The sequence below is a fragment of the Platalea leucorodia genome (genome assembly GCF_965183815.1).
Source record: "Platalea leucorodia genome assembly, chromosome: 1".
Lineage (NCBI taxonomy): Eukaryota > Metazoa > Chordata > Aves > Pelecaniformes > Threskiornithidae > Platalea > Platalea leucorodia.
The window spans coordinates 5,699,294-5,724,219 of record NC_138823.1 but is presented as its reverse complement, the minus strand read 5'-3'; the positions used below and the strand labels follow the sequence as shown (position 1 = coordinate 5,724,219).

Sequence of the window (24,926 nt, the reverse complement as noted above, 5' to 3'; positions counted from 1 at the left end):
AAAAAACAAGTAGGGGGTGATTTGGCTGCCTGGAATTCTGCACAGCATAAGGCTACCTTTTTTTCCAAGATTGGCTCAGGCCAATTTATTTCCCACTCTACAAACTGCAGATTCTTTCCTTTCCCATTTGTCTACTAGGACATTTTTTTTCTGCTGTTTTATTGCTGACCCACCAGCCAGCACTAAGATTAACTGACTGTAGGCTATCTTTGGGAGCATTCTGTAGTACGAGTTGGAGATACTGTTAAATAAATGCCATTTATAGCCAGTTTGTGGCCACATAGGACAGTAGGCATTTCTCCGATACAGGAGAGCTTCCACCATGCTCTCATGCAGAAGACCACCCCTACAACACAGCATGCAATGGGGCATATCTGATTCTACCTGATACCAGTCAGCTCCACTATTACAAACCAGCTGCTTCCTCACAGCTCACAGCACTTTGTAGGGTAAGCAGTAACACCGTACAGCGATAACTTGAGATGATAATTTAGGTTGCTGGTCTTTCTTAAGTGTCTGGCTTTTTACAGGCTGTCTACCTAATTCCCTCTGCCCATTAAAACCTCTTTGGGGAGACTGAATTTGTAAAAGGAAAAAAAAATAATCCAGGAATTTGGAGAATGATAACAAGTGCATACAGAAATTGAAACAGCACATCAGTTTGTTGGATGTGAGCTGGGCTTTTAAAACCGCAGCCAAGCACCTATAGGTTATGTATTGCACAGATGTAGTAAGACACAAGGGAAGGATTCTTTCTCAGTGTAGACTGCACATGTAGGGGAAGATGGAGGCACTGTTATACCTATTTCACTTGTAGGAAACTGAGGCACAGTCAGAATAAGGGCTAGAAGCAGTAAGATCCTTGAGTACCCAGAACAGAGTTGTAGCAATGCTTTATGTGTCAAGTTCACAAAGTAAAATTCAAAAGCTTGTCTCAGGGGCTTGGGAGATGTGGTTCTCACGACTGTTAAAGTATTTAATGAAATAAAAAATCCAGAATTAGTGCAGACAAAAAAACAGTCAAAGGCTTCTTCCTCATCTGATCACTATGCTACAGCATCACAGGCTCCCTCCCTTGTACCCTCTCTTGCTGGATCCTTTTCTATAGAATGGCTCATTTGCAATAGCACAGGAAGGAAGTGCTCATTCCCTACCTCCTCTTGCTTCCACTAACCTCTACTTATGATCCCGAGGATGGCTAAATGTGTGTCAGGTGTTGAAATGATAAGAGAGGGGTGGTTCTGCACACATGCGACACTGCAACTGTTGTAACTGGAAGAGCCCAAAAATTAAAGGGAAAGAAAAAAACAAAACCAAAATAGCAGAGGCATCAGAAGAGCATAGGTTAGGTCACCCGAGCACCAAAGAGAGCAAGCCCGAGACATGAAGACACCTTGTCTAAATCTCAAACCACCAGCAACTACGAGGCCATGTTGATTTGGCTTTATGGCAGATGGGAGCTGGGAAAGTGAACTTGCTGGGACACCATCATGTTTCTGGGGTCGTATGCCCTGGTTCTGAACCCAGGCTCCCAGAGAGCTGTGTCACCTTTTCCTGACCTATTCAATCACCCAGGCTTGAATGAATATTGAATTTGATTGCGCTGTTCCATCCACAGCACCTCCGAGCCTAGGAGAAGAGCAAGCACGCGCCTTGCCCATGTCCTTCATGACTGCTGTAACTAATGCATTCCCTAAAGAGCCTCTTTTCCCTCTCCCCTTTGCATTTCCATTGCAGCTGGCCACTTGCCATAACAGAGAAAAGCAGCACAGGCAGCACACCGAAGATGCCCAGAGCCTGTGACAAAGCAGAGCAGAAGTTAAGACAGCCCTGAGATGCCAGTCAGTTCTGCCATCTCCAGACAAAAGCAACAAGGAAGAAAATCACTGAGATATTTCCATTCCACTTTTGAATTTGCCCTGGGCACTACTGACTTTTCACAGACCCGCACAGATTGCTCTGTCCCTTATCAGCACCGGGACTCATCTTTCTGAGCTGGTCTGCCCGGCAGCGTGCCTTTTTCAACAACACCACCACTAAAGCAATTAACATTTCCTTTTAAGTTTTTGAGTCAAGGCAAAAGCACTCAGGCTGCAGAGTGCCACTTTCATCAGAAAAGGCTGTTGTGGTTTTCAAGGGGCACAAGAGGATCGTTAAACAGCTAAATACGCCCAGGCATAGCGACAGCTTTGTAAGAAATAACTCACACAGTGAGGTTTGGAAGGCAGCACGTAAACAAGACCAGATTGAGGGTCCTGGCAATGGACATCCTAAGAACAGATGAAGGAGGGCAGCAGCAAGCCATGGATTTTCCACCTAGGAGCTAAGGAGGAAATTGTAACCTCCAGGCAGCACAAAATAACCTCCTATTTCTGAGCTGCTAAATTTGTTGCAAGTCCTAAAGCTTTTTGCCTATAACAAAACAGAGCCACGGTATAGAAAAGGTGAAGAAGTGCTGTCCTACCACATCCCAGACAACATGCATGCTCCTGGTACGTTTGGCACACCGGACCCAGGAGAGGTGCATGTCCCCCCTATGACAGGGGACGTGCCATGGTCCTAACACAAGACAGCACCGTGCCTTCTAGTTGGCCTCTTTTCAGCATGCTGAAAAGATGATGCCACATGCCAGGCAAAACCAGTCATGGGGATGGCTAAAAGTGTCTAACGCATGGGGATTGTGGGGAGCGATGTGTAAAGGATCGGCTGCGCTGGGGGAGAGAGCAAGACGACAGCCAACCCTACCCTCCACGTGCAGGCTGACAGGCCAGCAGCACGTCTCAGTGCCAGCCCAGAAGGACCACAATCGAAAATGAGAAACGCTCCATCTCTGCAGAAGGTGCTAAGGCAGGTGGGATCATACGAGGAAGAGATGAAGAGCTTGGCACGAGCCCTGGAAGGGGGCTGGGCGAGGGGGTGGTTTTGAGTGATGTGAAAACCTGGCTGCCAGAAGTTGGACTGAGATCCACCAACTCATTCCACCCAGCTCCCCAAACAGACACACTTCCTTTTCTTAGAAGCACAGATGCCTATATATATTTAAATCACTGCTCTAGTCAGGGGTTGTACTAGCTGTAAATTTTGAAACTAGGGGGAGGGGGAAGGCACTGAAGATTCCAGTATGTAATTTTCTCTTTTTTGGCTTATTAGATTATACCCTTGTTTAAGAACTAACTGTTCTTTTACTTGGTGTCCTTTTGGCAACCATCTCTACCTAGCAATACGTGGGTGTGTGCACTCCCCCAAGTTCGCTTGTACTTGCATAGCAAGTTCAAATGAAATACAGCTCAGAAATTGTACTCCCGCAGTCCAGGAGCAGGAGTATTTAGAGCAATTAATCACTAAAATGAAGAAAAGGCAATGACTGGCACTGTAGAGGAAGAGAAAAAAAATGTTAACTCAGAGCACTACTGAAACGTGCTCAAAATACACAATCCGGAGAGGAAGCGGCACGTCTGCCTCAGCATTACAATGACGGCAGCTGAACATCACGGCAGCTTGGAGTTGTGCTGCTCACAATCAAAATTCTTCTTCGGGGCGATGCAACCAGGAGAGTGGATTTGGCCGGTTCCTTCTTCCCCGAGGTAATTTTGCTCTCTTCAGTCACACAAGTAATAACGACAATATTTAGTACTCCCCAAGCATGGTTTAACGTAGAGAACAGCTCCAGGAAGGCTTACATGGCCCTGCCCCCACTTTTCAGACTGAAAACAGAAGCATCAGCATATCTGGCACACATTTGCAATAGCGGCTTCCCTCCTTGGAGGTCTGTTATCAAGACACCCAAAGCTAGAAGGTGTCCACAAATCCAGTTGAAGTCATTAAGAAGTATCTGGGCTTGGAAAATTAGGATTGCAGATTACTGATCGACAACCTGGCTTCAATGCCATAGGTCTAGCATTTCTGCTCGGATATTGTCTCCTCCTGCTGAGGTGCAACTGTTTCCACAGTCAAATACCTCCACAGGTCAGAAGAGTGGGAAGAGTTTTATAGCTCTCCCACCAGTGTTTTAACCCAAAGTTTGCTGAAAAGTGTTAGTGACCATTAAAAAGATCTGTGCTGCTAACGAGGCTGATGCTAGGATGCTAAACCTAGTGCAGAGAGCACAAAACCTGTAGGGTCAGGTAACACTGTGCTGGGATGCTTGAACCTTGCCTAAGTTGCAGCTTTGTGAGCTGTTTGAAGCTCTTATGTTCTATTAGACCGTATCGCAGATAGCCATGCAGTGCAAATAGCCTGGGAACGCATGGTAGTGCTTATTTCTGGAGGCTTAAAAAATAAAATTTGTAGCTTCGGACTCTTTCAGAAAGGACAGTGCATCCCGCATCCAGATCCCCACAACCATGCAAGGCACAAAGAAAGCCCTCAGCCAAGTCCAATTCCCACTTGCATCCCAGGGCAGGTCAATCAAGACGTAACTTGCAAACAGCACCAGCACAAGCTGCGATGTTCTGTACCTGCAGGCTACCCCATTCAGGTGGGATACCCTCACCTACCTTGAAAAAACCATCAAAGGAGACCAACGGCAACACTTCCATTCTGAGCAGCCCAATACCCCAAGAACTTCACCCTTCCCTCTCTATTGACTTCTCCTTTTCCCGCAACATCTTCAAGCTTTTCATGACCACACAGCCTTGCTCCATCTTTCCCAGCTCCTGTTTCTCATCACCCACTTCCCCATCTGCAATGCCATTTCTGCCAGCTGTGACTAGCATTTCTTGGCTTCTCCAAAAAATGTCTCCAGGCATTGTTTCTCACAGCATCTTGGACACAAAAGATGTTCCTGAACTAACCCATCAGGCCAGTATCTTTCTTGGGACAAATTCTTCATCTAGTCAGTGACGGTGGCAACTGAGAGCAATTAGCAGAACATAACTGTTATTATTTTCATTATTTCTTCTCCTTCCATCCTATTACTTGTTGCACTCATTTGTGTCTTGTTTCAAAGCAACAGAAATTTCTTCACGGCAGTGACTCTCATGTTTTACAGGTATTCATCAAGCTCCTGTGAACATCAACAGGAGTTGGTACCTCATGAGTCAGCATGCAGAGCGAGCAGTTTTAACTTCTATGTACAAGCAGACTTCATTAATACTTCACATGGTGACTTACTCCCTCAGGAGTAACAGGAGAGTAAAATCTTTGAAGGGAAGTTTGTGTGACAGGTAGCTGAAGAGGTGGATTACCAGAGGACTCAGAGTTAGCAGGCACCTGTACCCCTCTGTTTTAAACTGTCCTGAAAGGCATATTTTTCACATGTTCTTCAATGACTTCACATCCCAACCAACCTGTTTTCTAAACCCATATTTGGCAGGTATGAGCTTACTTGGCTTGCAAACTAGCCTCCTAAGTGCAAAAGCTACTTTTGAAAATGGAGCTTTAGTTCTGTGGTCTTCTAGACACTTTTTTGAAATTACCCTGAATTTCATGCTGGTACAGAGCCCGGTGCATCAGGGCTCACATCCAAGGACAGGACCAATCATCATGACTGGCTCTAAGTTTCAGTGAGTGGCAAATCAGAAGAAAACCAACATCAAATCCAACTGCAGATATAGCTGTGCTATTGTCACTGCCAAGTGGTGAGGCACACAATTCAGCACATAGCAATTCACCTTCTTCCCAGGTGGGTCTTACAATCTGTGCTGAGTACCACACCAGCAGCAACCCACTTAGGAAGGCTAAATCTAGCAGAGGTATAGCTGCAGTAGGTTGTGGTTTTGGAGCAGATGCACCCTGGAATCTTGAAGGTTTCAGAAGAGAGCACACAGGTACAAAGGATAGGGTTACACGTAAGGCAGGCACCTCCGTTGGGTGCCCTATGTCAGTGGCCCCCAGTCTTTTTGGAGGAAGCCTCAATGATGCCAGATATGGTGTCTCTGCCTCAACTCTCCCATCCCATGCTAAACTCCAGTCCATTGCATCACCGTCTCCCTACCCTTTCCTGAAACTACTGTCTCCTTGTTACTTTGGTGGACCAAAGCAAAGCCACTGCTGCCTGCCACTGGAACAGCGCTGGTGTTGAAGAGGTCTCACAGCTCAAGCTCAGCTGAAATGAGAGATGGGTGAGAAAGAGGTGGGACTATATATATGCAGCATGGTAGGGGCTTCTGCCTACTCAGCCCTGACACAATCCTGCTACTGTTGTTGTCATGGTCATGGCCACCAGCCAAACTGCAACAGCTGGCCCCTGACTCCAATTCCTGTTGCACCAGGACCGAGGGAGCACCGGCAGCCAAAGCTGCACGACCTCTTCAGTGCTGCCACCTCTCCATCAGGCCCTTGTGCCCAGCATAGCCTCCAGACACCTGGAGGACACAAGCCTGAGCTTGTGACTATGCTCGCCTCCACTCATTCCAAACACAGGCTTAGTTCCTCTTACACTGACCATTACCTCCTCTTCCTCACCCTTGAGGAACATTCTCAACAAAGTTTCCCAAAGTGATGCCTTGCAGTCTCAATTAATTGGTATCTTCTGACAAAAATATTTCATCCCCAGACCTCTGACCAGCTCTGAAAAGGAGCTTTACCGATCTCAAAGTGCATGTACTGCTTTCCAGCTGGATGTACCAAGCAGGCTGACATTGGCCCATGTGTTTCACCATTTTGCCCCTTGCTAAGACACATATTTGGGATTAGTAAGTGGACCCAGTCATCAATCCATTCTCCCTGATCCCTGCCTCACATCTCTTATTTCTTTTAATGCTCTGCTTTACTCTAAAAAAGGAAGAAAGTGGAAATTTTCCAGTACCCCAGTGTCTGGCCCTGAGCTTGCTGGTCCATTCCTAGGGTACTCTGCAGTAAATAAAGTTTGTGCAGTGACATGAAGATTGGAGGATGCTTTGCAGCTGAATAGGGATCTCTGTTCCAGCAAAGGTTGGTCCACCATTAGATCAGCACACGGGTGAAATGAAAGTGTGGTGACATTAGTGAACACCCTACTAGAAGCAAAGAAAAGACTGCAGACCCACAGATGAGTCACAAAATCTGTCTGTTCCAGTGCTCTAATTACATTGCTCATCCAAGAAAAGCCTCTTTTGGAGCCATTAGGTCAGAATCTGTTCTCCCCCAGCTGTAAATCCCTCATAACTCAGTGAAGTCAATCGATTCATATTGGTGTAAGCAAAATCAAGCGCAGTGCACTTGCACAGCCTTTGATCTTTCTGTCTCTCTCTGAACGCAAGCTCACAGAATGCCATTAAAGAGACAAGAAACCCAGGCCCCCAGGTCTCACGCGTGCTGCAGGCACTCTGAGCAGCAAGACTGACATCAAGCAGTTGGGAGGTGAAGGAGAAGCCAGAAGAGAGACAAAAGCCTTCTGTGACCCCTTCAAGATGAAAGGCTGTGGACCTCCCAGAGGGCCTACGGACACTTGTGAAAGAGTTGGAGCTGCACTTGATGATCTTAAAGGTCTTTTCCAACCTAAATGATTCTATGTCACATTAAAAGGTGACATACAAAAGGAAATAAATTATCTGTCTATTTATCTATCAATCTACATTTCAATACTATCATTCTAATAGAAAAGCAACCACAGTGAAGCACAGCTCCTGTGGCTCTCCAGCAGCCTCAGTGAGCATGTACACCTTTTCTGATATACAAAACTAAAACACTAGGAGACTGAAAACCACCAAAACCAGATATTTGTGTTTCAGGAAATCACCTGAATGACGGATTCCAAGCAATGGTCCATTTTGTCCTAATAGACGTTTCCAGCTTCTTCCTCTTCTTCAAAGTCTCTACCAATGTGCTGTGCAGGAAAACTTGCCAGCCTCTCCTTGGCAAAGAGCTCTGCACTGTGAATGGAAGCAAAAGTCACCATTCAAAAGACACAGGGTGTTCCCCCAATATTATGTGTATTAGGCAAGCAACCAAAGAATGGCCCTGGGTCACAGGAGCATTTCCTCCTTTTAAATCTAACACGACTTCCACTGATACAGTTGATGACATGGTCTTCTGGTTGGGAAGATCATCAACCACCTGCTTAGTCTGCAGTCCTGTCTCTTGCTTCCTGGATCAATAGGGACATCAAGTTCTCAAAGGAAGAGAAGAGAGAATGCCTTCAGCAGCCAAGAGCAGCTTGGCTTGAACAAATTCAACAGAGAAGCCCGCAAGAATAGCTTGAATATTACTGATTGTGTTGGAAGACGTGAAGAGTAAAGGAAGAAGGCCATGAGCCATACACTGGAAAGCGTAAAGACATTCCTCCGTCTAGGATTCCCTCCAAGCAGAAGAGCAGCTGAGGCATATAAAGCTTTTAGAATGCAGAAAGCTAAAAGGCTGTCCCCTCTTGGACATCCTGAACCTAACATTTGTTCTTGCGAAGTCATTTTTTAAGTCAGTGGAGATGACTCAGGAAAAAAAGAGCTTTTGAAGAGTTGTTTCTAATAACACTGTAACACCCATGAATATATATCCATTTCAGATGCATATTTACACTTGTTTGGTTCAGATAATGCTCTTTCGAGGGGTACAAGGGGAAAACCTCTCCTGTTATTTAACATCAATTTCTGCCAGGCCTTCTATCCCAGACCCTGCATTTAATATACCATCTCCAAGTTCTGAAATTAGGTCCTCTGTGTTACACATTTTCCACAGCACTGCAATGTGCACAGTATGATGGAGACAAAGACAGAGATATCTGTAATGGCTAATATGGAACTGTATTGATTTTGTTGGTTATATGATGTTTATTTACTTTTTTAAGCCCTGTTTGAGAACATTTTCTGTTCCTTTCGAGCTACTGCCACATTATCCTTTTGCTACAGGAGCTAATATTGATGCTATACCGTGTGTGTGTGAATTTGTTGGGTGAGTAGGAGGGGATGCTTCCTTCAAAACACAGGCTCTCCAGACCAGATTCTGCACACGTTCATCTCAGTTTAAAGCTGACAAATACACCGAAACAACCAAGTTCCACAGGATTTACAGGGAGCAACTGTGATTAGAATCTATCCCAGTCTGTCAGGATCCACCATTTTTGTCTGTTGGGAAAGACGTGGGTGGTCTCTCCCACTCCCTGTTGATGGAAGGGGGTGGGAACACAATACCACATGGGAATAAAAAAGCAGCTTTACGGTGAACTGATATATGAACAGGAATTAACAGGGTGGTGGGAAGGGAATGAATCAGCCAGTCCCAGTGAAGACAAAGAAATTTTTCAGACACTACCCTGGCTCTCACCCACTCAGACACAGCATCTTTTCTTGGCCCCGTGATACATCATCCCTTCCTCTCATAAAAACCTAGTATTGCAGTATGAAGAAAACCTATAAAAATGACCCTGCCAGGAGCAGATCAACTGATCCTACACTCAACCAGTGATGTACAGGCAGTCCATGGGTGCCAAGGTATCCAGAATTGTTTGTGTGTAAATGAAGCCCAGACCAACACTGAAGTCTAGAAATTATGGAACCCAACCAAAGTTTGGGCATCTGCACTTCCAGAACATGAGGAACTATATGGTCATCATCTCTGGGGTTATTTCAAGAACAGCATGTATCTATCTCACTGTTATGGTATAAAGATCCAGATTTGAAGTCCATGGAGCGGGAAGCAGGTTGTGAAATTCAAAAATGGAGGCTGTATAAAGGCTTAGAGGGCTCTTCTGGAAAAAAAGTGCATTTGGGCTTAAAATCTGTGTAGTAAATTATCTGTTCTCCCCTTGGTGCAGGCAAGTAATTCCTCTCACTTTAATGGACAATTTTATGGCTGCTAATAACATTTGTAGCTAAGATAATGACAAGGATAATCAAATCCCATGCTTGAGGGCATAAACTGATTGCTGCGGGGGTTAGCAACGAAATCACCATCACCATATATTGCACAGGTGTATTATGGGATAGATTTCCTTCCTCCAAAGTAGAAAGGCATTGGTGCCTGCCAAGATAACAGATTGGATGATTGTCTGTGTTATGGAAATTGCTGGTTTGTATGCATGGGATTTAGGGAAAGAGGAGAAACCTCTTTGTTTCAGCATGACAGAATTTGTAACCCAAAATGCAAAATGAGCGAGAGTTGCAAGATGCATATTGATGCCTGTTCTAGCAGAACAGCTCTCTTAAAGGCAAGTTCAGCCTTGACCGTAATGAAGTCCGCTGCCAGGTAGCAAATATTGCTGTACATTTAGCAGAATCATCCATAGAGTGTATAATCCCAGAAGCTGAGGGCTGGGAGAAACCCCAATAAACTATTTGACCTGTTTCGGGATGCTTAGATCCTCAATCCATCACTTAGGCGTTACTCAACTCATCAGTCAGCTCCTGTAGAGCAGCTATCAAACACCCACTCCTAGGAACACATGGCTGGGACGGACCTCAACAGGTAACCTAGTTCATTCAGATCTGAGGCAGGCTGAAGTATACCAAGCTCATGCGTGTTGGACAACTGTTTAACCCATTCAGATAAATATCCTACTACTGGCACTCTGGAGGTTCCCTGCGGATCATGTTACAGCTGTTTTCACAGCTGGCAATGAACCTACATCTGCCGTGCTGAAGAGTAAACCTTGGGTAGATATGTAGAAAAAACTTATCACTGTCCTCTTTACAACGACCTTTCACATATTTGAAGACTGTTATTATTCCTTCCTTCATATATTTCTTTTCCAGGCTAAACAATCTCTGTCCACTTCACACTGAAAACAGGTCAAGTTTTCCCTTAGCATTTCCATTTTTCTGTTCCTTTCTCAAAACACCGTGTGCCCAGAAAACTGAACCCAGTTTTCAAGCTGAAGCCTTACCAATACCAACAAAACAGAATAGCTACCTTCTGTGGCTTACATCCAACACTTGACTGTTTTGAACATCTCACACCATAGATTCATATTTAGACTGCAACCCACTTTATCAGCATGATGTTACAGTACTTGCATCTAGTCAGTTCATATCATTTTTCTATGTGTGCATTTGATGTTTCCTTCTGCAGTGTAATACTTTGCACTTGTCTTTATTGAATTTCATCATATTGATTTCAGACCATTTCTCCAATTTATCAAAATCATTTTGTATTCTGCTCCTGCCCTCCGAAGTGCTAGCCACCCCTCTCACAATTAATATGTGTACTCGCTGTTCTATCCGCCAAGCCATTAGTGGGAAAATTGAATAGTACCAACCACAAGACAGACCCTTGTAAGACTGTACATGTTATGTCCATCCAATTTGACAGAAAACTCCTGATATTTTCAAATTTTTTTCATCCTGTTGTGAAATTACCTGGTGGCAGATTTAGCTGGGGCCAATCAGGTTTGTATTTTCTGCCCCATTTACAACCACCTGCACAGTCTATGTGCTTTTCACACATGCGATAAGGCCAGCCACACAGTGCAACCTCTAGTCCACAGCATGTGTGTGTCCAGACCTTGCACATTATAATTCAATGCAGTCCATGTTTTTCTACTGTAATTATGAGAACTCAATGCTATTATAATGCCACATATGTAATAAATGTCAAGATCTGCTGCTCCCCCACTATCAGCTAGACCAGCTACTCTATTGCAAAAAACAACCCACAGAAGTGCGACGTGAGTTACTCAAGAAAAATTTGCATTTGTTCCAGCTTGTCCCTTGTTATCCCCTAGGTACTTTCACACTGATTGTTTAACAGCTTGGTCAAATATCTTTCTGAGTATCAAATTTAGGTTGACTGAGCATTAACTCCCCATGTTCTCTCCTGTCCCTTTTTAAAGATAGGCAGAGTGTTTGTTTTTCCCTGCAACAGCCACTGGTAGAGCTGTTCAAACAGCAGCCATAAAAAACTGGTGACACTGCTGACAGTGAACAGTTGCTGCTTAGAGAAGGGGTTTGATTCTTATCCAGATATTCAGCTGGAGACAAAATTGTAGGATGCACTGATAACTCCTCGGGGAAGCAGGAACCTTCAGCAAAAAAGGACAAGATAAACTTACATAGATCCCAAGCAAGATCCAAGACAAACTTCAAACAGCCTGTGTGTGTAGAGAACCATTAAAAATAAGGCAGGAGGAGGCTAGTCCATACCTTGCTGCAAGGCAGGACAGTATGCATAGGTCATTCTTGACAGATGCTTGTCGATCCTGTTCTTCAAGTCCTAGCAAAGAAGAGCCCACACCCTCCCCATGCAATGCATTTCAGTGTTTCACTAGTATCATTGCTAGAAAGATTTTTTTCTCTGCGGCCACTCTAACTCTTCCTTGCTGTTGTTTAACAGCTTTTCTTATTCACTGCACCGCACTCAGGTTCTTCAGGAACAGACCATGGTTTTGATCAGATTTGAAAAGCTCTCCAGGCTGGATCCTTTTCAAAGAGATGATGGAAATATTTTTTCACTGCTCATCACCCAACCTGCAGTCAGGTTTCAGCTAGTCATCCAAATCAGGACCATATATGCTCAAGAGCCAGCAACTTCCATTGTGATACCTATCGCTAGATACTCAGAGCCAAGCTTGCATCCCACGCATCTACTTTTTCAGTACCACCAGCCTTTACTGTGGCCCATCTTGAGAAAAGAAAAACCTCTGGAAACCTTTAAAAAAGAAATCTATGTCATACCAAAATGCTAGCAGCTGACCTACCTACATCGTAAGGTCATTGACTTCAAACGTCATACAACAACAGCAATGTAGGCTGAGGCTTTATGAAAAATTATCTCTGGTGCCAGTCCAACAAGTCAAACCAGAGCTGAATGCAACCCATACAGATTAAGCTATCACAAGCATAGGAACGGTACAAAGGCTTCTAAATGCAAATATAATTGGGGGTGGATATTTGGGAAGAAAACAAAATTGAAGCCATTCTGAATCATATCTAGTGCTTCTCAAGCACTAAAATAAAACTCTTGGATGTGCAGTACATTCATGAACTGACTTGTAACACTGCTAATTTGGCTCTGTTGGCCTACATCAGTAGGTATCAGCTTATGTTGTTTCCTCTGACTGGCAGAGTGCACTCATTAAGGCAAACACATTGCTACTAAAGTCCTAATTGTTTTGAAAAGTGCCCTTTAAATAACAGGCCTTTTACTACTAGGCAGGATGTGTTTTAAGAGCAAATCATGAGCTAAGCCTTTGCTGCCAAAAGACTGAGCATTTATTTGTTTGTCAGACAAAAATACCAGAAAAGAATGCAAAAGTTGACAGGGCATCAGTACAGACTGAACAGCTACCATCTCCTTCCTCTTCTTGGGATGTTCATTCCCACATGTAACAGCAAAGGAGGGGAGAAACTCTGAAGGAGAGAGTTTGAGAAGATCAGTGAGTTCTTAATATATCAGTTGAAAGGTCAACTGAAGAATTCAGATCAAATCACTGGGATTTCCCGGTGCTTCCAATGGCACAGATTCAGTGCCGTTTTAACTGTTTAACTGTTCCAATTATCAGTTGCCTAGAACTAGCTTTATCTCATTTCTAACACACCTAAGTAATACTGAAAAAAAGACTGCAATGATAACTCATATTTGGTGTCCAGGAGCAAACAAACAGTAGATCAGGGACTTCTATGGAGAGTGTGGAGGAGTGATGGTGGGTAGATCCCTTCAAATGTTGGGAGAGATTCTCCTTCCCCAAACGTTGGTCCCCAGACTCCCACATCCCCAAATATGCTTTTCTCCTCTTTGACAGTCTAGGGCAATCCAGTATTTTGACAGCCTAGTACATGTCACGATCCTGAATAATACTGAAAGGGAATCTTTCTGCTGTTTCTAGTCCTCAGCAGAAAATACTACATGCTTTATCCTGTAAGGAACTCTTCTAAAACTCCTGGTCTGCCTCTGGAAGCCCAAGAATTTCCCAAAGGCCAGAAAAACTGTGGGGGAGCACTGAGGCTTCAAGTCACCTTTGCAGGTATGAGGTGTTTCTCTGATGCAAGATTGTAATAGCGAGTTCAATCATCTTTATTTCATGAACAATTTTAAAACATTTCAGATGCAGTATCTTATACGACACAGCCTGCATGCAGAGCCTTATGGTCAGGGCTCCACGTCCTTCCTGCTGCTGGAGTTCATTTTACTGCAGGTCCCCTGCAGATTTTTAAACTGCAGATTTCTAAAAATTATTACTGCCAATAACACTATTTTCACTGAGTAAAGTCAGACTTCTTTCACCATACACTCCAAACTATTAGCAGCTAACAGTTGGGCTCAATGATCTTAAAGGTCTTTTCCAACCTAAATGATTTTATGATTCTATGATTCTAACAGCAACTGTTCATTAGTTCAAGTTATGGAGGCCTAGACCTTTGAAACAAGAGTATTTGAGACCTTTTCCTACTGTGTCTGGTCCTGAAATGTTCCAGATTGGTGTGAAATGCAGCAAAGCGACAACTCAAACTCCAGGTGGTCACAGGTTTGTTACAACAATTAATTTCTGATATGGTTCCCATGGCCTGTGATAGCTTGAAAATAGGAGAACATCCTCTCTAGAGGATATCACAAGAAAAGAGGATGGAAGAAATAAAATATTCCATCTGCACCGAAAGCACCTCTGTAATGAGTTAATGGTAGCATACATCGGAAATTGCTGACAATGCCAATTGCCTCGGGAGTAGATCTCTTTTATTTCTACTTTCCCTTCAATGTGTCAAGAATACCCCTAAATTGGGAGTCTACGAACATTTCCTCGTAGTTAATCTCCTGCACTATACAATTAGAGAGAGCTGCTGCAGGTTTCATTCATCAATCTGTGCCCTAAAGCTCTCGGTGAAATTTTCCGGAGAAGGCTCACACAGCTAGAGAAGGGAGCGATGCTCTTCTGTGACAGGAGAGCAAGAAGACAGCTTCCCATCAGATACTTTTTAACCCCACTACTTGCCTGCTTTTCTCTGAAGCTCTTCCTTGTTGCTGGTGTGGGGAATGGAAAAGACAATATAGCCTATTCCCTCGTAATCATCCTAGCAAGTAACAAACACATGAGTCCTTAACAGAGATATGTCTTTCACTGACATGCCCTAATCATCTCTGTAATGAAAGCAGTTAAAAAGGATACTGAACCCTTTAACCAACTGATGATTGCATAAGCCTCTTGTGGAAATTGGCCAGATATTTAAAAAAATGGTCACTTAACTCCTTAAAAAGAAAAAAAAACTGCTAAGAAACTTAGGAGGTTCTTCCCCCGAAACAGTAAAGATGTAAGTGCACAATGCACTTCAAAAAAAAAAAAATAAAAGGCATCTCTGGATCAGAACAGGTTGGATCAGAAGAGGTTGTTAACTGTCTGGCAGAAATGAGAGAAAGCAAAATAAAAAAAAAAAAACCACCACCAAAACAAATAAATGGAATAAAGAGCATCAACATTCTTCCTGAAGATTTCTCTTTGCTCAAAGTTTAAGGTATGCAGTAGGCATGTAGTTTAGCCTTTCACTTTCAATTAAAAAAATAAAAATCAGTATAAAATCATACGCTTTAACTCCACAAACTCTGTTTGCTTCATTAATTAAAAAAAAAAAAAATGAAAACTGCTATTACAGATATTTTCCCAGAGTTGGTTTGCTATAGAATATAGCTCCTTGCATTGTAGAATTCATGTCAAATAATGGCCTTATCCAAAACTACTGTGATTCAAAATATTCTCTCCATTATTTACAGCAGACTTTGCATCAGGCCTTAATTTCTGTTTGGGATATTTTTGCCTAATATTCCCTAATTCATAGACCTTCTGACTTTAATCAAAGAAACTGCCATAGCTACAACACTAACATTATCAACGTTAGTCATAGCTAATCAAGTCACAGACACCTGGTAGGGTATAGGTAACCTGGGGGAAGGACTCTATCCATACATTTTAACTTGAAGTCCATAGATTCCATGGACTATAATCCAGAGAACGGAACAAATTCCACTTAATTTGCGTCACAGCAATCTATGTATGTGAAATTTCAGAATTTTGGCTTTACTCAAAAATATCCACAAGCCAAAAAGTGATGAATAGGCCTGCTACACATGGCAAACATCTGTTGCAAGGCCATAGTAACCTCTTAGTTCAACTTAGAAGCAGCAAGGACTCTTACTGATTAGTTCTGCATCACCAGCAAGTGTCCTTGCTAGCATCTGTTACAGGGGAAGGGGATATTTCGTGCAGCCTTTATCCAAATCCAGTCAAGGATCTTCAGTAAAATCCATAGAAACTGGGTACCTAAAAACCTAAAGGGCCTTTGACAGAAGACACACAGTAATAACGGAGATAATTACCCAGAACTGTTCCTTCATGTAATACAGCTCCAGGTTCTGCTATTACTGCATGTCAGAAGACCTAAGCTCCAGGAGTTTGCTAATATCACCTTGAATTCATTATGGATCTCTGCCTTTGGTTCATCTTCAGTGTTTAATTTGGCTATAAACTAATGCCATGTGGTCTGAAAGAGAGAGAAGTGAGCTGCTTGGCAATTAGAAATAGTTCCCAACCTGAATCTTCAGAAAGTCATTTTATCTTCTTGTCTCTAAATTGAGAATAATTTTTACACAGAGGTGTTGTGAAGATGAATCACCTAATGTCAGTACAGCATTCTGAATATAAAGTGCTGTGTAACTCCAGCTCGAAGTCATGAGCATGGCTTTCAGCATTTACAAAGGCATATGCTCCGGCATTGAAGTAACCAAGCACCTCAGTTCAGATTGCCTTCAAGGGAAGACAACGGCATTCTGGTCCTTGCTGTGTGCCAGACCAGCAGCGTCTGTCCCAAAACCCATGGTGTCCGAAAGGGAAGCTCTCCATTAATCAGTTTTCCTTTAGATCAAGCCTCATAGTTCTCATGCTGTTCCCAGAGAAAGCAAAGGGATTTTTATCCTTTTCAGTTGAAGCAGGCATAAACCCATAGCTAACAGCTAAACTTCTTCCCTTGTTCTTAGTCTAGAACACCTCCTCTCCCTCCCAGTTCTGCCCTGTAAATTTCTGCTTGCCATCCTTGTATCAGTGGGATCGCTTTCTTCTTCCGCTAACTTCTTTCCCAAAAGACTCACCGACACCTCTAACTTGTAGCCTTGTCAGCGGACAAACACAGGTATTTCTATGCTGATGCTTGCAAAGGCACGTAAATGCTTTTACCGCATAGAAAACTAATCAATAAACAAAGACGATATAGTCTTTGAAAATGGAATTTCAAAGATCTTTGGTTTTCTTTCTCAAGAAAAACAATCTAGCCCAGGAACTATTAGAGCTCAAGACATGGAAAAAGGAAGATTCAGAAAATCATAGAACATACGGCTGATAAAGACTTCAGGAGGTCAGCCAGTCCATGTCCCTCCCCAAAGGCAAAAACAGCTATAACTTAAACATTCCTGACAGATTTTTGTCTGAACTCTTTTTAAAATGCTCCAATGATGAAGATTCCACAGTCTCCTTAGGCAATCTCTTCCAGCACGCAACCACCCTGACAGCTGGAAAGAATTTCCTCATGCCTAATCTAAATCTCGCTTGCTTCAGTTAAAGAAAGAAGTCATGAATAGTAAGGAGGAAATCAAAGGGCACCAAATCCTAAAAAACTACAAGACTCTAATTCCTCAAGCTTGGTTGTGCTAAGAAAATCTGCTGACACCATCACCTGAGTGGCTAAAGGCATCTCGATGCTTCCCCAAAACTGTTTTCAGACTCTTGCTGGGTATTGCATTTGCATTGCCAGTAAGCCGTACAGTGGGGAGTTGCAGTTCAGCATCAGTCTGAGCTGTATTTTTGCCTTGCTTATGAGTGATTTTTTTGCTTTTGCTAATGTGCCTCCGGCAGGAATGTGAGGTGTCATTGCAAAACCAGTTTTCAAGAACTCAAGAACCGTTTCTATGAATATGTGAGCAAAGTAGCCGCAAAGTCCCCTCTGTGTTAGCAGAACACTATTTTGGATATTCTGTTTTTATTTTTTTAAATTCTCCATGAGACAAAGAATATAGTGTGAAAAGATCTTGCAGAGTATTTTAGCTATGCAGAGGAGCAAAATCCTACCCACAGTTCATCTTCATGCGGCTCGCTGAAGCTGACCTCCTCCTTGCCTGGGAGATACCACCAACAGATATTACGAGCCCTGATCATCCAGTATCCTCCACTGAAGCTTCAGATGGTGTGAATGAACAGATTCATTACTTCAGTGCATCTGCAAGCATTCCCATCACCAGAAAATCTTGCTCTCTACTTTCACCTGAGTTATTAAGAATAGAGGGGCTTTAATCTACTCTGTGCTTATTTGTTTATGAGATATGGCCTTCATGGTCCTGGCAAGTCATGAATGTAGCAGTTAACTGACCAAAGCACTGGTGTCTTTATTCTCTACCTTTCTCTTTCCATATCTTGTTTTCTTTCTTTCCATTGCAAATTGTCCATCTGCCATAATACCTTAGTCAAAGCTTTTCAATGGACTGCCTTTAAATATTACCACCCGTCAAAAAACAAGAGCGGACTCAAAACACCAGAGGCTGATCTTAAAGGAGAAGCAATACTGATAAAATAATTAACACGTAAAAACACTTATGTCTTTTTCTAACCCAAATTAGAGACATCGCAACACTACCCCCTTGGTATTTTTATACCCATTTTACAGAAGGGTAAAGTGATGTAGAGAAAGGATATGGAGACTTAACTACTATCCTGAAATGGATTTAAACATGTGTTTGCTTAGTTCATTAATGCAGGTTCAAACGCCCTGTCAGGCCTCCATCTGCCTGAAGTATGCAATCTCCTCATCTGGATGTGGACAGTTCTTGAGTGTTTAGCTACTCAGTAGCCAAACAGCTGTCAATAGGCGGATATTCCATTCACCATTACAGGTGATGTACTACATTCTTAAAAAATATTTTGTCTCTGTTCACCAGGATAGTTCAATCACTGCTTGTAGTTGGTTTGAGACTGAATACAAAGGCCTAAAAGCTAGAAAAAGAGACTAGCAATTCACAGCACACACTTTCTGAATTTTGCTCTCCTTACAGTCACTTCTCAGGAAAAAATAAATAAATAAAAATCCTCAATCTGTTTGTTGTTTCAGTTCATTTTAGGGTGACATAAACAGCTTTCAGTTCTTTACATTCTGCACAAGCCTCCAGAAATATTCAGTGTTTACTAGAGCTCAGTGGTGTTAAATCAAGTATGACTATCACCCTTTAAGGCCTAAATGATGGAGCGATATCCATACCAATAACACATTTTGACAGTGTTGACACCTGCTTACACAGAAGCATTTTACTCACTCTTATAAACCTGTAGAAAAGGGCATTAAAACTTAGTGAGAATCCTAGGAATTACCTTTTATTTTCAGAAGTTCATGTTTTTATTCATCGTATCCAGCCTCTTGATGAACTCTGCGGCATATTCTATAGCGTATCTCATAAAAGACAAATAGCTGGATGGAGAACTTGATTAAATCTGTCTTTGTCATCATTTTGGCTGTGTAACTGGAAATGGCTGTGTAACTGGAAATGGATAGGAAATTATACTAGCTAACTCTGAGGCGAGAACAATCCCAAAATAAACTCAGCAACAGGTGAGAGCCAAGAGCAGCTTATTAGTTCTTTTTGATCACTTAAAAACTTTCGCAGAATTCAAACACGGCCAAAACTTTGTGAAAGCAGTGTATTTTTTCTTCTACTATTGGATTTTAAGAGCAGAGTCATCAAATGTTGTAGCACCTGTGCTTGTTTAATACTTTTTTTTTGCTGGGTCAGTTCAAAGAATAGAACAAAGAACAACATTGCACATGGGAAGTAGAAAAAAAACATTGTGTCACAGGTGAAAAAAACTGTTTCCATTTACTTGATCAGCCCTCGCGTCTTTGTTTAGTACTCAGCCTGACAAGTGAGCAACCACCCCTTACCACCCTCTAACAAAAGCCAAATGCCGCGGATTAGAGGAACGGTGGGAGCTGACCAAATCCCAGCGCTTCGCCTCGCACGGGAGGCTTTCACTTCTTCCTGCTCCCGTCCCAACAGGTCTTTCATGATGTGTTTTCAGAGGAAGCAACGAGGCGCGGAGGTTGCCCGACCGGATGGGGGGGAGGCCGGCGCTGGCGGCCGGCGCTGTCCCTTCAGCACCACGGCCGGCGCGGCGGGAGCTGTCCCTTCAGCACCACGGCCCGCCCCGCCCGCCCCGCCCGGCGGCGCCGCGCTCCCCGCTCCGGCGGGAAAGCACCGGTCCCTGGCCAGGCTACCGATAGCTGCTGGCTCGTGGTCCGTGGCCAGCGACAAACACCCGTGATTAAATTAAACCCACAGTAGTGTAAATCAACGCGGTGAAGAGGTAATCGCTGCAGACACGTTGCTAGCACGGCGGTATCAAGGAGAACAATTAAGTTCGCCGTACATCAGCTATCACATGCATATTGCTAGACTTTGTGGTCCGCTGATCCCTATTGCGCTCCTCTGAAGAGAAGTTTGTGTAGCAGATGTACCACTTTAGGCAGCAAAGGTTTTTATTCATTCTTAAAAATCAGCCTGCGACGGTTAGTCAGATGCACTTTTGCAAGAGCAGCTACTGGCTACAGCACGTTCACTAACGCATACACCACTGCATGTGCTTCTTGAAGTCTGTCTGGAAGGTTTCAGAGCAAGAAGGAAATGTATGTTGCAGCGCGCACAGAGTCAGATTAAAAAGAACCATCACAAAAGATTAATACAAACATTTAAGATCACTGCCCTGTGCAAGAAACATAGGAAAGAAATCTTCTCTTATTTTCTCGAGAACTTAAATACAGAAAGTCATTTTTTCCCCCTTTGAACCAAATTCTTTTAAGATAAATAAGAAATTAAAGAAAAACCTTCCATGTTCACTTTTACAGACTACCAGTAGATCAGATAACATCACGAAGCTACTTTAGTACTGAAGAGATGACACACAAAATACAAGTGCGTTTGCCAAGATGCAGATAGCAACTATTAATAAACTTTTGAAAGACGGATCACATATCCTCGTGGAGCACAGTTTCCCAAATGAACAATCGTTAAAGAGTGTCTGTTCTTCTGCACCATTCTTTATTATCACTCTTCCTCCCAGTGGTTCCCAATTGCTATACACATTTTAAATTTAAACAATTCTGACATCCCAAAGCGCCTCTGCCTCCAGAAATGCACACTATCCTCTGCACGCTGAGGTGCTCCGAGCTTCCTAAACAAATCCCAGCTCTTTGCATGAGAAAATGTTAAAGCTTCCCAAGCAACTTGTACTTGTTTCTGGGTAAAATATGATCAAAACAGCAAATTACTGTAAAACCAGCTCTTTCTACTTGTCACCGACTGAGCTTAAGAACACAAAGTATTGCAGCCACCTCTGAGGCAGGAGTATAGGGCACTGTGAGTACACAGGCGTCTGCGTGGAAGCCTTGTTGTAACCTAGAGGAGCACGACAGTCCAGGAGTCACTTAGCACAAATAAATGACAAGAGACAGATCAAAGAGGGAAGAATCAGTGACCAAAGGAGAAAGGAGAGTTCTGATATCGTAATGAACAGCAGGAAATCTAAGTCGTCAGCCAAAGTTACACTCTATATTCTGTAGCCTATTAATATATGCATTTTATATAAATGTATCTAATAAGAGAAGAGGAAATTATCCCTTAAAAATCTCATCATTGTAAGGACAAATAGGCTTTATACTGTCAGATGGTCTTTCAAAGGAAATTTTTTACCGCCCCAGGTATAACACAGTCAAATACAAACGTAAGTAAACACTGCTCAAAGGGCAGCGGACAGCACGTTCTGCTGGAAACTGTCAGTATCTTCAGGTGGCAACGTGCAAATTTCTTGTAACAAGCCCTAAATGGTAAAAAGATTGAGTCCTTCTGTATTAATAAGAGAGCTAGTCTTTCGTGTCCTGTTCATTACAGTGCACTATCAAACAGCCACTGAGCCAGAGAGGTCTTTTCAGATCTCCCCAGATGTTAGGGGGGAACATCTAGAAGTGCTGGGAGAGGAACGTTATCAACGGCCTCGGTAAATCCACCCCACCAAATACAAACCAGGAAGAACAAACGTGCTCATCAAACCAAAGCCAGAGTTGTAGCCCAGTTCTGTGTGCTCTCTGCAGCCTCTAGTTATCGTGGTATTTATTTTTACGGCAGGGAAGCAAACTTTACGCGAAACGCTCCGCTTTAGCTGAGGGAAGCAGAGAAGTACAAAATGACAGCCTGTGGCTGTGGCCACTGACTGTCCCTTGACCGTCCTGGGAAATGGCACGTCTGGGAAGCTGGGCAGCACGGACGTGACAGCAGGCAGCGTTTTGCCTGTCGGACCGCGTGCCCACAAAGAGGAGACACGGACTGTGACCTGTTGGCACTCCAGCTGCAATAAAAACTTCAGGAACATGTTGGGAATGCCCAGGAAAGGCCCAGCGATGGGACCACAGCTGTGGGAACCCCCACCAGAGCCCTTGCCAACACCAAAGCAAAGTTTGCAAAAGCAGGGCTACGCTTGGCTATATCAAGGGCTTTCCCAGCTGATCCAGTTCCCATGCCCTCATCGTTTTCATCCTCATCCAGCTGCCTTTTGCCTAAGTTTTCCCCGTGTCTCTTAAGCAAGGGTGCAAGGAGGAGAGTGGCAACAGGGCCTCCTTCTTCCTGAGGGGAACCCCGGGAGAGTGTCACCCTGCCTCTTCCCCCTTCCTCCTTGCCACCCAAGCCACAGCTCGATGGTAGCCACTCGGCCAGCGCCAATCCCCCCACCAGGCCAGCCCCACTCCTCCCCAGTCCCACCCAGGGGACGCAGGCTCCATCTCCAGGGGAAGAGGTGTGGGACACCGCCAAGTCCAACAAGTGCCCGTGAAGAGCAATGAATTGCATAACACGGGAGGGAAGCCAAAAAAACTCATCCGGCACTTAACCCTTTGCATGCCACGGCCCCCTTGCCCCTCTCCCTTTCTCCCACCCAGGGGGGCTTCAGCCCTGGCCCTGGCCGCAGAGGGCCTCCCCGAGGTGAGACACTCACCGATGGTCGTGATGACCGTGATGGCAAAGTAGAAGGAACCGGCGAATTTCCACTGGACGCCGGCCCGGTGCGGCTCGGACTGCATGATCACCAACTCCAGCTGCCGGTAGTCCTCGCTGGTGATGTTGTACTTTCCTTTGAGCCGTATCTCCTCGGCTTTGAGTTTCTCCTCCTCCCGCATCTCGTTGTCGGACTCCAGGGCATCAAAGACGGCGGCCCCGACCAGCAGGTAGGTGAACGTGCAGATGATGAGGGACAGGGTCCGCACGTTCTGTCTCTTCATGGCCGCCAGCAAGGGGCGAGTGAGGGGACCATGTCCCCCCCTGGCCGCCCGGGGATCCGACAGGCCGCAGCAGCCGCAGCAGGGGGGCAGGTGCCGGGGGGGCTGGCGGCGCCCGCCGCCGCCGCTGCCGCTGCCGCTGCTCCGGGGCAGCTTGTGCTGCGGCGGCGGCCGCTCTCCGCCCGCCTGCTCGGGCTCCTGGGAGGAGGAGAGGCACAGGAGGCTGCTGGAGCGCCGGGACCAGGTGCCCTGGAGCCGGGAAACTCTGCGCAGGACCTGCCCAAACCAAGCCGTCCCAGTGCGCAGGGCCATCCAGGGCACCCCCGCTCCTCCCCAGCACCGAGGCCAGGGGCAGGGGGTCCCCGCCGCGGGAAGGGGGCGCTGGGCGGCTCCCCGCCGAGGGGCCGGCGGCCCCGGGCCGGAGTCCTGTGGCGGGCGGGTCCCCCCGCGAAGTTGGCGCGGCGGTGCGGGGAAGGGTCCCCCGCAGCCCGGGCGGGGCGCGGCGGGGAGGCGGAGGCCGCCGCCGTCCCAAGTTTCTTCAGGCGGCGCGGCGGGGCCGGGGGGGGCCGGGCGGCGGCAGCGCGCCCATCCGCGGGGCGCCGCGCAGGGGGCGAGGGGCGGCGGGGCGCCCGGGCTCCGGCCGTCGGGGGCGGCCCGCGGGGGCCCGACCCGCCCCGGCCCCGGCTGCCTGGGGGAGCGCCGGCCGGGCGGGTCGGGACGGGCTGGGCGCTTTATTCCTTCCGCCGCGGTGCGAGGCGGGCGGCGGGGAGCCGGGCTGCTGCAGGTGGCCGCGGCGCGGGCAGCGGAGCGGCGTCCGGGGCGGTGGCGGCGGCGGCGGCGGCGGCGGCGGTGTCAGGCGGCGGGCGGGGAGTTGGGGGCAGCATCCCCGGGCGCGGCGGGCCGCGCCGCCGCTCCGGCGGGAGGCGGGGGCGCCGGGCCGCCGGCGTGGCCCTGGCGGCGGGGAGCCAGCGCCCCGCAGGAGCCGCGCCGAGCGGGAGGAGCGGCGCGGAGCCGCCCCGGCCGGCGGGCGGGGGAGGGAGGGAGGGCAGCGAGGAGGCGCCCGCCGGGCGCGCCGGCAGCGGCGGAGCACCTGCCCGGGGCAGCGGCGGGGCGGGACGGCGGAGGTGCTGCCTCCGGCCTCGGGCTGCCGGGAGGAGCGGAAAAAAGGCGGCGGCTTCCCCCGGGGAGAGCGGGCCCGGGAGCGCGGGGAGGGGGCTCGGCCCCAGGCGGACACAAAGCCGGAGATGAGGAGAAAAAAGATTAAAAAAAAAAAAAAAGGGAAAAAGAAGGAAAAAAAAAAAAAAAAAAAGCTACTTTCACGGCTGCTCCCCCGGCGCTCGGGGCCGGGGCTGCTTTATTTAGGATGATTTTAGAACAAAGCCGTTAAGAAAAAGAGCAACCGTCCTCCTCCTCCTCCTCCTCCTTCTCCCAAGCTCTTGACATCATCTCGGGGAAAATCGAGCCCGCGCCCCTCAGCCATCGCCTGCGCGTGTGTGTGTGTGTGAGTGTGAGTGTGTGTGTGTGTGTGTGTGCGCGGTGTGTGTGTGCGCGCCCGCCCGTCTCCGCTCCGGCGCTGGCACGGGAGGCGGGAGCTCGCCCCGGCCCGCCGCGGGGAGCGGGTTAACCCCGTCGGCGCCGCCCTGTCAGGGAGAAGCCGCGGGGCTCCCCCGGCGCGGCTCTTTCCCGCCTCCCCCGGGCTTGGCCACGCCCCGGCCGCTGAGCGGGGCCGGGCGGCGGCGGCGGCGGCGGCGGGGCGGGCTCGCTGCGCTCCCTCAGGGACGGCCCGGAGCCGGG

The 24,926-nt window shown here is 46.3% G+C and overlaps 1 protein-coding gene across 1 annotated transcript in view; it reads right to left on the bottom strand.

Moving 5' to 3' along the window:
* Positions 1-23,444, bottom strand: part of KCNK9 (potassium two pore domain channel subfamily K member 9) — a gene marked incomplete at both ends in the record, with an annotated part of 86,566 nt that extends 63,122 nt beyond the window's left edge. Inside the window, one exon of the mRNA XM_082307800.1 lies at positions 22,853-23,444. Coding sequence (XP_082163926.1) covers positions 22,853-23,444 — 592 coding nt within the window. The remainder of the gene's footprint in view (positions 1-22,852) is intronic.
* Positions 23,445-24,926: the final 1,482 nt, after the last annotated feature.